The sequence below is a fragment of the Centroberyx gerrardi genome, chromosome 6, assembly GCF_048128805.1.
Source record: "Centroberyx gerrardi isolate f3 chromosome 6, fCenGer3.hap1.cur.20231027, whole genome shotgun sequence".
Classification (NCBI taxonomy): domain Eukaryota; kingdom Metazoa; phylum Chordata; class Actinopteri; order Beryciformes; family Berycidae; genus Centroberyx; species Centroberyx gerrardi.
The window spans coordinates 771,313-786,537 of NC_136002.1; the positions used below are offsets into that span (position 1 = coordinate 771,313).

General features: G+C 42.0%; 1 protein-coding gene across 1 annotated transcript in view; it reads right to left on the minus strand.

Moving 5' to 3' along the window:
* Nucleotides 1–10,993: 10,993 nt before the first annotated feature.
* Nucleotides 10,994–15,225, minus strand: part of mtnr1ba (melatonin receptor type 1Ba) — a 144,748-nt gene continuing 140,516 nt past the window's right edge. Inside the window, exons 2-3 of the mRNA XM_078284041.1 lie at nucleotides 11,921–12,039; nucleotides 10,994–11,743 (exon numbers count right to left, since the gene is read on the minus strand). Of these exons, the coding sequence (XP_078140167.1) occupies nucleotides 10,994–11,743; nucleotides 11,921–12,039 (869 nt within the window). The remainder of the gene's footprint in view (nucleotides 11,744–11,920; nucleotides 12,040–15,225) is intronic.

The window sequence follows — 15,225 nt, forward strand, 5'->3', positions numbered from 1 at the left end:
GCGCGCCCGTCCGAGCTGTATGGATTCCTCCGCTGGGGGTTGGCGGGACTCGTGGGCGAGGAGGGTGAAGCCTTGAGTGGGTGGTGCGGGGTCCTGGACGGGAGGCGAGGAACCGGCTGCAGGTCTTCTCCTGGTTTCCAGTCTTTCCCTATTCCTCTCCCTCAGTCTGTTATCTAGTCTGATGGCTAAATCTAGTGAGGAGCATTCTTCACGCACTGCCAGCTCATCTTTAATTTCACTGGAGAGCCCTTTACAAAAAACAGCCTGAAGGGCTGCGTCCCCCCACCCGCTCTCCGCGGCTAGAATGCGGAAACTTACAGCAAACTGTGACACTGGCTGGTTTCCCTGCTGAAGATCCAGCAATTGACCCACTGCCTGTCTACCCTTGACTGGGTGGTCGAAAACCCGCTTCATCTCATCTGAGAATAGTTTGTAGTCAGTGAGGAGGTCTGATTGCTGCCCTGAGATGGCTAAGGACCAGGCGGCTGCCTGTCCTGTGAGTAAACTCATGACAAATGAAATTTTAGCTGACTGAGAAGCATATGTATTAGGCTGTTGGCTAAACACTAGTGAACATTGATGGAGAAACTGAGCACATGTCCCTAAATCACCGGAATACCTGGCAGGTATAGGGATGTAGGGCTCTCTGGTTTGCTGCGCTGGACTGGCGGTCTGGTCAGCTGCTTGGAGTCGAGGGGAAGAGCCGGAAGGTGGAATCACTTGGTCTTTGATGGCCTCCAGTTGGCCGCCCAGTTGAGACACGCTGGCGGTGAGCTGCTGCAGGTGTTCCATCACCTGGAGCAGGGACGACTCGTGCTGATTAACCACTGCTGCCTGGCTAGAGAGCACCCGCTTAAAACTCTCAGATTCTGCTGGGTCCATTCTGGCCAGATGATTCTGTTAGGGGTGTGTTCAAGGAGAGCCAGGACCCAGATGCAGAATCGAACAAAAACAGTTTATTTCCGAAAGTTAACAAAAACTCACTAGAAAACTGGGACTAGAGTATCTACAAGTGATACGCTGAGGAAACACTACGACAGGAGATCTTCACGAGAGCGAGGAGGCATGAGACACGAGCATGTGCGGGAATCATCTGGCACTGGGGAGAATTTGGAGCAGGCTTAAGAAGCCGGGCTGATTGCGGGATGAGAGACAGGTGTGCCTTGTGAGCCTCACTCCCGTGGAGATCGGCCCCGCCCCTCTGCATGAACCTGCTGAGGGAGAGGGAGAAAGGAAAAGGATTAGGTGGGCGGGCAAAACACAAAGAGCCAGATCATGACATCCAGCTCAGTATGCTGCGCTCGCTCTGTGGCGGAGCGAGTGCGCATATGATAATTATATGATCGCTGCTGAGGGGTCTGAAGGTTTATCAGGTGTGGCTTTAGCAATGTGGTCAAGGCAGAACCTCTATCACCTAGAGACAAACTAGTTAGTCTTGAGACTCAGGTTAATTTAACTTCCATTCAGTCCAATATGCACCGTGAGTCTCCAGCAGCACCTGCTCAAGACGCACGACACCCTGCTGTTCTGCAGCACCAATGAGTCGCGGCTCCCTCCTGGACAGCTGGAAACCACATGTAGGAGGTTTAGGTTGGCGTCACAAATTAATTGAATGTTTATGGTGTGTTATTGTTTGCGATTTAAATAGGGAAATGCGTTTGGACATGGTGCTTTGATGCGCACATCTATTGCTCCTGTGGTAAGATAAGATAGAACTTTATTGATCAATAAATAATATAATAATATAATAATATAATATATGTATGATAATATATATGTTTCCAATTGAATAGAATTGCCTATGAATTTGTTCATATCGGCCTATAGCTTTGTTAATATGGTTATTATCACCAGGCTTACAAATGGCCTGAAACACATTTTGTTGTTGATAATGAGGTCTGGGACTGCTTTAATAGATTTCCCTTAAAGAATAAGGCATTCTAAGTAGAAACCACTTCATGCGTAATGCCCCACGCATGTTTCCAAACACACGTAGATTTTGATCATACCAAAGAACAAATTCAGGTAAGAAAAAAAATGATGAATGCCGAAATGTTCGTGGAAACGTTCGTAAGTACACTTTTCGTGAATGAGGCCCATTGTGAGTTGAAGTGTTTTGATCGAAATCGCTTGTTCTTGCTCGATAAAACAAGACACAAGATCACCTTCACTAAACAACGGGACCTACCTGGCTCTCACCGCTGGAGACGGATGCTGGTTTCCGGGAGGCAGTGCGCCGAAGAGTCGGTAGGACTGACCGGGTTGCGGTGACTTTTATCTGTATTTGTTTGTCGACTATTACTGTCTGATCTTATTACTGTGTGGGTTGAGGCGCTGGAGGTTTTGTATGAATTTTGAAAGCTTATCGTTAGCCAAGATAGGAAGGATCTGTTTTGTTGTCATACTGTGAATGCTGACACTGAAGTAAGGAGACGCCCTGAATCGCCTTGCCATGTATTTGGTACCAAATTAAAGGGAAAGTTGTGTTTTTTTTAAATGGAAAAATTTGTGATTGTCAATTTTTTTAAATTTTTGAGATATATATATATATATTGCTTGGAATGAGCAAGAAAATGCTGATTTAAAGGAATAGTTCACCCAAAAATGAAAATTCTGTCATCATACCCTCATGCCAGTTGAAACACAGGTGCCCATATAACACACAGGGAGGTTGCCAGCACAACTACATAGCAGCCTTCTCCAAAACAACTGAAGTCAGTGGGGACCAGTTCTTCAGAGTTCCAAAAAGACCTATATTTACACCATAATTTAGTGCAAATATGAACTACAGTTGATTGATTTGCAACAAATAATGGTGTATAGGTCTTTCTATTCACAGTGTGATTGTTTGGCTGTTTTTGTTTTGGAACTCTAAAGAACAGGTCCCCATTGACTTCAGTTGTTTTGAAGAAGGCTGCTACGAAGTTGTGCTGGCAACCTCCCTGTGTGTTATATGGACTAACACATTTCACCAGTGTTTCATTTGGCATGAGGGTGAGTAGATGATGACAGAATTTTCATTTTTGGGTGAACTATTCCTTTAAGTGAGAATTCCCAGTGAACTGCAGCAACATTCTAGAATTCTACTGGGGTCTATATTTTTTTTTTTTATTGTAGTCTTCTCCAAAGGCATCTGAAATAATAAACTCATTGCAATGTGACACTACGACACTACAACTCCCATGAGCACTACCTGCACACAGTGTTTGCTCATTCGTCTGCTCATTGGTAATTTCGTAATTACCGTAATTTCCCAACAACAAAATTGTGGCTAGTGAAAATGCTGAGTGGCTAGTAACTTTGGAAAACCACTAGCCACAGTGGCTGGTGAGCAAAAAAGTTAATGTCAAGCCCTGCTTACTTTTATTTTATTATATCCTTACTGTTTATTTTGGTTTTCATCTTATGGTTATCCTACTATTTACTTGAATGTTGCTCTTTTCCACCTCTGTACTCCTATCTGAATTTAATCCCTGTTTATCACTGTTTCATTGCTTTTTAAATTCAAATTTTGAATATTCTGGGTTGGTTTTTTTTTACTGTCAAAGCACTTTGTAAACTCTGTTTTTAAAGGTGCTTTCTAAATAAAGTTATTATTATTATTAGTGACTTTTGTGTAAAAATAGCCTACATGGCAGACATATTTGACACCAAACCCAAATCTGTGGTGAAGCCTGACACCTAATGGTGAAAAGTAAGGTACTGAAGTGGCCATCTGTGATTGGCTGATCTTTGGCACCAGGTGATGGCAACAACTGTTGTACTCTATAGAAAGTGAAGATGGCAGGTGGCAATTTCAGTAGCATTCTTTTTACCTTTAGATGTCAGGCTTTACACAGATTTGGGTTTGGGGTTTGGTTACTCTTTAATGTGTCTGTGCAAGAAAGAAAGATGCATGTTCCCACTCCTGAAACTTTGGAGAGTTTTCCTCACATTAACATTTCCAGTGTTATCAGCCAGCATTTGACAAATACATTTTCTGAGTACTTCCCAGAAGACCCCAGAGAGGGCAACCTATGGTTTTTAGAGCTCATTCTCACTGGATCCTGCAGTTGAAGCGTTGTCCCTCTTCACTGCAATGGAATCTGAGCTTATGCAACTCTTAGCCAACAGCAGCCAGAGGATTCAACATCCACAAGCCTTGCTTCATTTTGGATATTGGTTACCACTAAATACACGGGCACCAGGCAATCACAGTGGGCAATCAAGTTTCTGTTGCCTTATACCACAACATACCTATGCAAATCAGGGTTTTCCATTGTGACTGTCACAAAATCAAAGGCAAAGAACAGACTGAACACTATTACTCTCCCTTTGAGTCTCACACCCAGGCTTGATTTGATCATCTCTCAGAAGCAGGCCCACGTTTCACACTAACTGAGGGTAAGCAGAGATCCATATCTAATTCAAACGCTGCAGCAGAAATATAGCTGTTCTCTTCAATACAGTGGTATCCACTCTATATCTTTATGTGGACCCTGGCATTTTTGGCACATACCCAATTGGGCCTCAAGTTGTAAAAGGTTAAGAACCCCTGCTTCTGGATCTGCATCTGTTTGCCATCGACCAAGGGAGATTTAACTATAAAGTTACTCAAGTTGACATTAGCTAACGCCAACACTAACTTACCTTACAATACAATGTGTTCACACTGTGGGCAACACAAATCAACAAGTCACTTGAACGCCATTAATTTCCTATGTGTGGACAAGTTGGCCACAGCTGAACTTTTCATGGTCATCAGCCATCAACAGCCAGCTTGTACTTCCTTGTTTCCCTGCTGATGTGATGGATAAGAAGAAATGGATAAGATTACAGCCATATAAAGCTTCCCAGTTTGCTACAGCTAATTTTATTTGATTTATGCATGGAGAATGGTTGCATCCATTGTTGGGGTCAATGGTAATCTCTGAAGTCATTGAGTTTTTTCTATTTATTTTCTATTAATACTACCTTATTATTGATTGCTAGCTGGCTATGCTAATTCATCAAAACAATCTTATGAAAGGTAACAGCAGTATAATTTTCATGATTTGACTGCTATGTAGCGACAGACCACTACTGACTACAGTTGGTCAGAATAGAGTTGATCATAGTGTGAACGCATAAGGGTCAAGGAGACAAATTACATCATCATCAGACATTATTGTGCAGCTTTCCCTCAACAACCACACATTATCCTCTTCCTCATCCAACTTTGCCTACTTTGAAATACACACACACACACACACACACACACACACACACACACACACACACACACACACACACACATCCCTTTTGAACCAATGTAGCTCAGCTGCCAGAGTAATGTACTCCTGCCTTCTATGAAGTCTGTGCTCATTCTGACTAGATGGACCATAAATCTTGGGTCAGTTGGAACACAGGCAAGTCTACATCTCTAACTGTTAATCAGTTCAGAGGAAGAGCTGATAGTCAAGTCTGCTGACAAGCGTTCTGCTGGAGCCTTCCAGATGCTTTTTCTTGTCATGAACTTGTTCCTTACCTCTCAGTATGTGAAATTTGTCACATCAGGATCTCTGTGTGTGTGTGTGGCAACTAAAACAATTTGGTTAAGGTAAGGCTTTGGTCATGGTTATATAAGAAAAAGTTTGGCTAAAAATTAAGTTGGGAATTGAACCTGGGTTGTCGGAGTTGAAAATAAATGTATCCACCCATCCACCTGCCTGATTACCTGCCTGACATCATTACTTTCCACCTTGCTATTTCATTGCCATGTCAAACTACTGCCTGTTTCTAGCTGTGTCTCCTTCACATAATCGTTTCATGATGGGAAAACATATTTCTCTCACATTTTTTGTCAATGGAGCATGCATTTGCATACACTGTGGCTTGTGGTAGCTGCTTTCTTCCAGAATAAGCTGTTGCCAACCTACTGTCTGGTAGGACAATAGGAGAAATCTCATATGGTGCTGTTAGAAAATATTAGCCCCCTCTGTGATTTTCTAGTTTTTGCATTTTTTTGCTTTTTGATTTTTGAAAGTGGAGAGAGACAGGAAAGACTGAGAGAGAGAGGGGGATGACGTAACAAAGGTCCTGGGCCAGATTCGAACCCAGGATGTTGCGGATCCAGGGTATGCACCACAGACCACTGAGCCACAAGAAGAAAAAAAAAGTGTTTTAATTACATAGATATTATTATTATTGTTATTGTAATACTGTTAGTTATTTATGAGGGGGGGGGGGAGGGGGTTGACTTCATTTTTTTTTTTTATCTTGACCCTCCCTGGAGCTACAAATATTTTTCCTTGAGCCTCCCTGAGTGACTGGGGGAAAATGCATGACCCTCCCTCCACCGTAAATAACCATATTTTATTATATTCACACCAAAGGTAGGTAGTATTGGAGAAAATAAAAAGCAAAGGCTGACCTTTTCCAACCATAGATGTTGATTGTCAAATTATGAATTGATAAAATAAAATTAGAACTGATGACTTTTTAAATATTATTTTTTAGAATATAATAGGCCCTGACGGTTCCCCTCGCGGTGCGCGTGCATTCACCGCCAACGTAGCCAACGTGCACTCTGGGTATGACAGCCGCTGAGAATCTGAAACGCAATGAAAGATAAACGTGGAATTTGGGGCCTCATGTATAAAAGACTGCGTAGATTTCATACTGAAAGATGGCGTACTCACAAAACTTGAAAAGTACGTACTCACAGAAATTTTCAGATGTATAAAACGCACGCCAGGTCCTGCGCACCTTTCCTTTATACATCCCAATCAACGTGAAATTGAGCGCACATGCACGAGCCTCTCACCCCGCCTTGTCTCCTCCCAGAATTAACTATGCAAATAACTATAAATACGCCCCTCTTGTCACCTTCTTGTCAAAAACGATGGTGAATGTGCCTGTGTTCAGTGCTCCCCTCTCCAAATATGTCCAATGTGCTTTTACGCATGCAGTGTTTTTGTAAATAAAGGTAAAATTGCACAATTGAACTGATTCAAAGATTAAAAACAAAACCATATAATGTGACACGTCCAGTGTTCGCAGTGCTGCCGCTCCAAATAAGGCAATTTGTGGCATTTTTTTCTACACTACTTTTTTTTTTAGTTTTACGCACGAGTGGCCTTTCCTTTCTTACCGTTCAGTCCTGCAGTCAGCGCACAACTTCGGTGGTTTGTGTGAGCAGGTACTACACACAAATCGTTTGGACATCACACAGTTGTTCCAGGACTTATTCCGAGTGCATTTGTCCACCCGATACTGCGTTTTCTTCCCAGGAGAGATGGATCTGTGCGCCTCGCCTCCTGTGCGCCATGGATCTCTGTGCGCCTCGGCAACTGTACAGTCCCTGACGTGCGTTAACATCTCCATGTCACATAAACAAAGAAAACTGTCCAGTTTACTGGCGATCTTGGTTTTGGCACTGTGAGTAAGGTCTGATGTCATCTGTGGGAAATTAGTTTGACTAGGTTTTCATTGCGTTCAATAAGTCAGACCTACTTGAAGCGAGCTGGAGGAGAGAGAGACGCGCATTCACACAAACCAATGCGGCGATATAGCAGAGAGTGCCTGTATCTATTTCCTAAGTGGCTTTTTTCATTCGTTTAAAACCCTCATATTTAGGAAAAGTCATGGAGGGAGGAAAAAATACCATTTTCCTCCAGTGTTGGAGGAACTAAAAATTGAAAATAACAATGCCAGATGGGTTTTGGCCTTTCTAATGTTAAACATTATCCACATAAATAATCAAACTATTATGGTGTATCAGCGAAAATAATTATGGTTTTTCATAGACTACTTCACAGACATAGCAGTGAATTGAGTGAAAACGTTATTTTGAAACATTTGGAGAGTTTCACTATCGTAGTTTGGCGTCGCCAACTGACAAAGCCAGACAAATGTGCGTACGCATGGTCTAAAATTTGCGGGACGGCCCGCACATTCTCACGTCAAGTTCATTTTTATACATCCCGACGTGTGCGTGAAAACCAGCATACACAACCTTTTTGTACGTGCGCAATGTTTATACATGAAGCCGGTGTCTTTCCTGTAGGGACTGTGAAGAATATGAGTCCGGACACGACGCAAACCCATGTGGGTATGGTGGCTGTCCACCAGGAGCTATCTCCGTACTGCTGATGAGTCGGGCGTGAGGTCCAATGAGGTTAAGGTAGGGGTGAGAGATACCAAGTTTAGTGAGTCCCGTCACCATACAGCGGTAAAACACATATTTTGAAAAGAAAAAACGTATTTAAAATAAATACAAAATACAACCATTTAAAGTTGTATGTCCCTCCCTTAAAGCCAAAATAAAAAACATAAGTCCCTCCCCAGTGCTTAAAAAATTATTTGACGTGCCTCCCCCATTTTGCACCACCCCCTCCCCTCTCATAAATAACGAACAGTCCCTTACTGCAATTTAATAAGGTGGAATCTTTTCACTTTACAGTATGCTATATCCACGCATAGTTTACAAACAGGCAGCATTAAGCTTTGGCAGCACTAAGACCTAATAGTAAAGATGGCCACAAGGTAGAGCTGTGTGTCGGTGTAAGTGGTGACGAAGAGAGATATAGGGGTGTACAAATAACCTTGCTCACCTTGAGCATACTTGAGTCATGCTAAAATAAAATAAAAATTCTTGCATAGAAATCCTGATCATAGACAAAAGTGTAACCTCAATCAGTGTTTGTAGTCAAGGGCTGCACTCTGTGTATGATCAATTGGTCCTGTGGCTTTGAATCTCTGTCAAGAGTATCCTCTCTGCTAATTTGAGTCTTGGCATGCAAGGTGTGTACAGTAACAGTACGAATGTGAATTCCAGGGAGAAGTGCTGAGCCATTTCTGTCATGGCAGGATGCACAGGTTTAAGGGGAAATCCATATTCAGGAGTATTTTCTCACTCATGGCCGCTGCTCCTGTCAGCACTCATTTGACTCCTGTGCCGAGATGATGGGCAACCTGGAACTTAAGCAATGTTTGGGCCGACAGAGGCAATTTGTATGCATTAATCTCCCATCATCCCCCGAGCAATGCTCACAGAGGGTGACAACTACTGGCCGTGTGCAGAAGCATGAGTGAGCACAGAGGAATGGCTGAAAGCAGACAAGGAAATGAGAGAAAGGGAGGAAGGAGGAAAGAAAAGTAAATGGGGGAAATGAGGAATAGAAGAGCATTAATGGTAAGGATAGTAGGGGAGAGACTTTATTTGTATTTTCACACCACTGCATGCAAAACCATTTCACCCATTCTGAAATTTCCATGTCCAAGTCATCTTCTATTTCAAGCAAAAAACAACCTTCTTTTTCTTTAATATAGTGCACAGCAAATGGTAATGGATGTAGATTTTGTATGCTTTATGCACAGTATCAATCAATAGGATGCATGAACTGTCAAATGAGTTGAGAAAATGTAAAAATAAAGTTGTTTTTATTAACATTTAAACTTTTGACATTGACAGCCTTTTAAATCATGTTTACATCAATGTTTAAAATAAATCACAGCAATAAATACAACATATGTTGTTTTTGTTGTTGTCTGTAGCTTGTCTCTCATAATCCTTCAGTCCATCAGACATACCCAATAAGCAGCATCGGTTCCTGCACCCGTTCATCATCATCTACCATTACCATTATTGTCTTTATCATCTTTTCAGCACATAGTCATCATCAGACCCCAAGCTAGCCTCCTTAAAACACAAGCAAAACAATAAGGAATAAAAAAAGACATAAAACATAACTTGATCAAAAAACTCATGCACATTCTTCACCATCATGGAATACAGAATCACAAGCTTGGGGATCAGCCTGCATAAACTGATTCACTTGGTTTTACTAAGATTAACTTGATAAAAACAGTAGCATTATTCACGCATAGAGTATTGAGTATGCTTGTTTGCTGTTCTCTGGTCGTGATATGAAGTGTAAAATGCATAGAGAAAGTGGTGTTGATTCGCATCATTACTAAGAATACATTTTAAACATTGTAAACTGCATAAGTACACTGTTGTCCGAACTTTAAACAGTTGAATTGTGCTTATATAAGATTGGGGTTTGTGTTTCATGACACTATAGTAGGCTTAAATACCTAAATGTTACAACAATGTAGGCATTCCATAACAATTTAGGTATTAGTTCATAAGAATTTTATAACACTGTATTTGTGTGCCGACTGAAACTACCCAATCAGTGGCTGAGTATAACTGATGTTGGTAAGAGATCACAATGATATACCTGTAAACCCACCGTCATTTTCTGTCAGCATGGTTTATTTTTTGGCAAAATCTTCATTTTGAGGCGATAAGCAAAAGATCAGGCACCTTTGACAAACCATGGAAATGCCCATTAGGAATTTGAGGCATCTACCACTAACAAACTGAAACAGATATTTGTTAGTGATTTATCAGCTTGTAGTACATTTACCCATGTTTGTCATAGAAAAGATATGAGAAAATAAATGAATAATTTTTTGGTCAAAATTAAAGACACAGTAATTATTGTTATACAGTACACCCTTGTGAAAATTTGGCGTGCCAAATACTTAGTACAGTAGTACGGTAGTACAGTACCAGTACAGTACCTCAAAACCAGGAGGATAGTGAAAGCGCCATTATGTACTTTCAGACAAACATGGATTTTATGATGTAGAAAAATCTAAATAAATAAACTCTTGGTGCCTCCACTTTTGAATGCATATTGCCCAAGCAGCAGAGGAGGCAGGCACCCTGAGGTGTACATAAGAATATGATACATAATAAGTTAGAATATATGCTTTATGAATGGCACTCTTCAAAGTGTGCATAACACAGTTATTGTAGTCAACACTCCTCTCATTTTTTTAAATCTTTTTTTCCATTTTTATTTCACTCGCTCTCACTGTCGGTCACTGTATTTGATCCACAGAGTTCAATGAGGCTTCAGCACAGTGGAGTGAGAGTAGAGTTTGATCAATGGCACTCCACAACTGAACACAGGAGAGGAGAGGTGAGAAGAAGAAAGAGGAGGAAAAAGAAGAGGAAGCATCACAAACTTTCTCCTTTCACCTGCTCGTTGTTGTTGAGTCCTGGTGAGGGTTTGCTCTTGATGCCCTCGGTACCGCCCCGCGACGTCTCCTGGAAGAAGAGGCGGGGCATCCACATGGACATGACGATCCGCTTGTACTCCTTGCGAAAGTTCTGATTCAGCAAGCCATAGATGATGGCGTTAAGGCAACTGTTGAAGTAAGCCATGAAGTAGCTGACCACAAAGAGCCACTCAGGGATGCGTGGCGCCACCATTTCCGGGTTGATTGCAACAGCCAGCCCAATGAAGTTGAGTGGCGCCCAGCAGATGGCAAACAGCACGAACACCACAAACATGGTGATAAAGTTCCTCAGGTCGCTGGGCTTGATGCGCGGGCGCACCTCTGACTTGACCTTACGCCTTACCTGGATCACTAGGATCCAGATGCGAAGGTAGCAGAAGGTGACCACAGTGATGGGCACAAAGAAGTGGATGATCACCACTGTGATGGTATAGGACGTGCTGACTGTCTGCGCAAACGTGCATGAGTAGATGCGTGGGTCATACTGCAGTGAACCAACAAAGAAGTTGGGCACAATTGCCACTACAGTCAGTGCCCAGATAAGTGCTACTAAAAGCAGCGTGTTGCGGTAGCTGTACAGCTTGTCATAGGTGAAGCTGTGGCAGATGTAACAGTAGCGGTTGATGGCGATGCCTGTGATGTTGAAGATAGAGCCAATGACACTCAAGCCCATCAAGAAGCCACTCACCTAAGAGAGGGACACAGAGGGAGAGAAAGAAAGACGGGTAAAAGTAAGAAGATGACTATGCTGGGAATCAGTCAATTAATAATGGCTAATACATACTGTATAGACCAATCAGGATGACAAAGAAAAAGACTCAGGCACTGAGACAAGGTCAGAGTTAAAAGTGGAGTCATGGCTCACCTTGCACTGGGTCTCACCCAGTGACCAGCCATCATGGAAGATGGCATACAGCACCAGTGGGTAAGGGTAGAAGGCCACCACCAAGTCAGCAAAGGCCAGGCTCACCACAAAGACATTCCCTTTATAGGATAGAAGAAAAAGACAGAGAATCAAGCGTTGTTAGATCATATGAGGCTTTGATAGAAACTGTAACAACCTTGAGTACAGTAGCAGCTCCACATTGCAAGACCTCACCCATGGCAGCCTTCTTAACAGTATCAGCCAATCAATCACACTAACATTCACTTAGAAACACACAGGTGACAGTTTCCTGGCTCCCTGTCACCTGTGCCCACCAGATGAGTAAATCAAGATTAAGACAAACCCCTGATGACAAGGACAGAATATTAAGTGAAGACACACTAAGTACTATCAAAAAGGCATACAGCACACTTGAGAAATCGAGACTAGAGGATTTTATACCTACATTAGTTTTGTTGGTTATGTTATCTATTACTGTTATGTTATCTATGTTATCTATATGTTATCTCTCGTCACTGTGCTAATTGGATAAGAAAAGGTAAACGGCATCTGATTAACTTGTGAAAACTATCACCACTTCAAGTTACTTTCACTTTACCCGGACAAATAAGGTATATGACTGTCATATGCACTGTGTATGTATGATGTGTCAGGTGACACATCATACATACACAACCACTTCCATAACATTTTAGAATGTGCAGTTTGAAGTGCCTTGACGAACCAAGTACATGTACATGGCATTGCCACTATCACTTGTAGATTGGCATTACTGCTGTCTTCATTAATATTACAGGTGTTAAATGGAATGATAACCTCCAACTTGAATTGACTGCCACCTCAACAAAGCGGCCACAGAGAGGAAGGAAGGAGCAAGGTCCGTGTATATACTGGAAAATAGTATACCATGTAGAGCCCCTACGTGTAATTAGTATCTGATTATATCATCCTCCAATTCATGTTGATACCATAAAAGTTTGTCAGTAGAAAAATGAGACCATCATGCAGAAAACTGGTTTAGTCTGTGGTGGTTTCAGGCTTTTCATTCTCTGTATCCCCCCAGGTACGATTTGGCGTACGATTTGGTGAAGCTAATCAATATGGCAGATGGTGGTAATATGGAAGACAGGACTCCAACTGCTGGACCCTCTGCAACAAAACTAAAGAAGGAGCCTTTAACAGAAGAGGCTAAAAGAACTAAGAACGAAAGGGAGGGGAGCATGGGACCTGGAGCCCCATAGAGCCCCACAGACCGATTGATTTGAAATACCTGTTCCCTGGCCCCCTGGTACACAAAAGCCTGGAGCCCCAGTCACCAGACCCTGGGAGCCCCACAGACCCATCAGTGCGGAGCACTAGTTCTAAAAGAGGCTAAGAAGGAGAGTGACAAAGCACAGGGTAAAACCAGAGTTAACCGCGACCAGGCATTCACTTGTCGGAGAGCTACGGGAGCTGAAGGGGTTTAAGATTAACTGGCTTTCTTTCTCCTAGACATGTAAGTGAAATACCAATAAGGGTATCAAATTGTGTTACAGAAGCTTTTAACTATTTTTTAGGACCAGTGTGGGTTATATCTTCAGTTATGTGTAATAGCTTAGTACAGGTAGTTGATTACATAAATAAACTGTGCTACTAAGCTATGTAACCTACCATAGTAAATTAGTTTCACTTGTCGGTACATAGCCAGCTGCCGACAGAGTGCTACAGTACAGGGCTACAGTCGCATTTGCCTTTGCATTTGGTGAAGGGAACGAAACTGTCATAGCGACTTACATCAGTGAGCAGACCACGGCGTTCCCCCTGTCCAGTGTGTGTGGTTTGTAATCGCGTTGTTTATAGTCCACATTTGCTGTCTGGTTGCCTCGGTTATGTCGCGTTCATGTGTCCTTTCTTCTGCCTTCTTCTTTGATCGTCCGTAATTACCACATTTAATGCAACTCCATACTGTTATGTTATGTTACTTGATTTGTGTTTAGTTCGTTAGCGGTAGCATTTTCCATTACCTGCAGCTCGTAGCATCAGAATAGTAAAATGTTGGATAGTTTATGTTCACAACGATAGTGATCGCCCAAACATCTGTTCACCCGAATTATCAAAATATCTCTTAATAAATCTAACATGAGGCTATGTCAAACACCATTCAAAGCAATAGCTGCTCCTTTGTAACATATAGTCCAAATCAGAAGGTTTGTAAACAAACAGATTGGCTATACTTCCGGGTGGATAACTCGCACTTGTCGGCAGAGGAAATCGTTCGTTTTAAGCAGCGGTAAATACGAGTCAACTAAACAAAACATTAGCGATTATGCCGAAATCGGGTTGTGTTTGGGGCTGTAATGCCAAATATAGCTTGGTACATAATGGATTAGGTTTAGGCTTTTTCTGTTTTAAAGCAACCTAACGGAATCGGTGGATACAGATAATAGTTTACAGGCCGTCTGCATCTACAGAACTGGGGACAGGTTGGCAGCAACCACTTATGACCGGGTTTTGCGGCAGGCTTTTTCTTACAGGTCAGTAATAAAAAATTATAAACGTCGCTGTTGGGTAACGTGCAAGCTTGCTATACAGTCTCGGTTTTGCTAGTCCCATTTGGGTCTAGCACAGCAGTAGCTCCGTTGTGACTGGCACTGCACTGCCAGTCCCAAGGCGTTCCATTAAAAACCGTTTGGGTAAAATCTTTCACTTCATGTAGGTAAGGTTTCCTGACCGAAATTTTGCCAACATTATAAGCTTTCTGAAATCCTTGAGCCCTTTTCTGTTACATGAGTAAAACATATTGTCAAAGTGCCACAAATGTTTTATCCGCACGGTTTTTAATGGACCGCGGTTCTAGCACAGCACAAGTAGCACAACAACACACGCAGTGGTTTGTGATCTGGCTTTGCTATCATACCCTGCTTTACAGTCAAGATGCTTTACAATCGAGTCTGAAAGTAAATAACGAACAGTCCACAGTTTCTACTATAAAGCAAAACACTAAAGAATGACTGGTTTGAGGTTGCTTTGTTAGATCAGCACTTGAATTTGAACTTCTGCTCGCTGAATCACACTAACAGCCTACTTTGTGTCACTGGCTGTCACTGTTTGGCAATATAACATAATATAAAATAAAAACAGAAAGTTATGGTTAATTTGTATAAGACAGTGGCCAAAACAGAACTTCTAAGCATTTCTAAACATTTTGGTAAAATATAGTAGTTTGTGGACACATGCTTAAATAGGCTATATATTTAGGTTATGTTAGGTTATACACTAACAAATATCAACAGCAACGACATCAG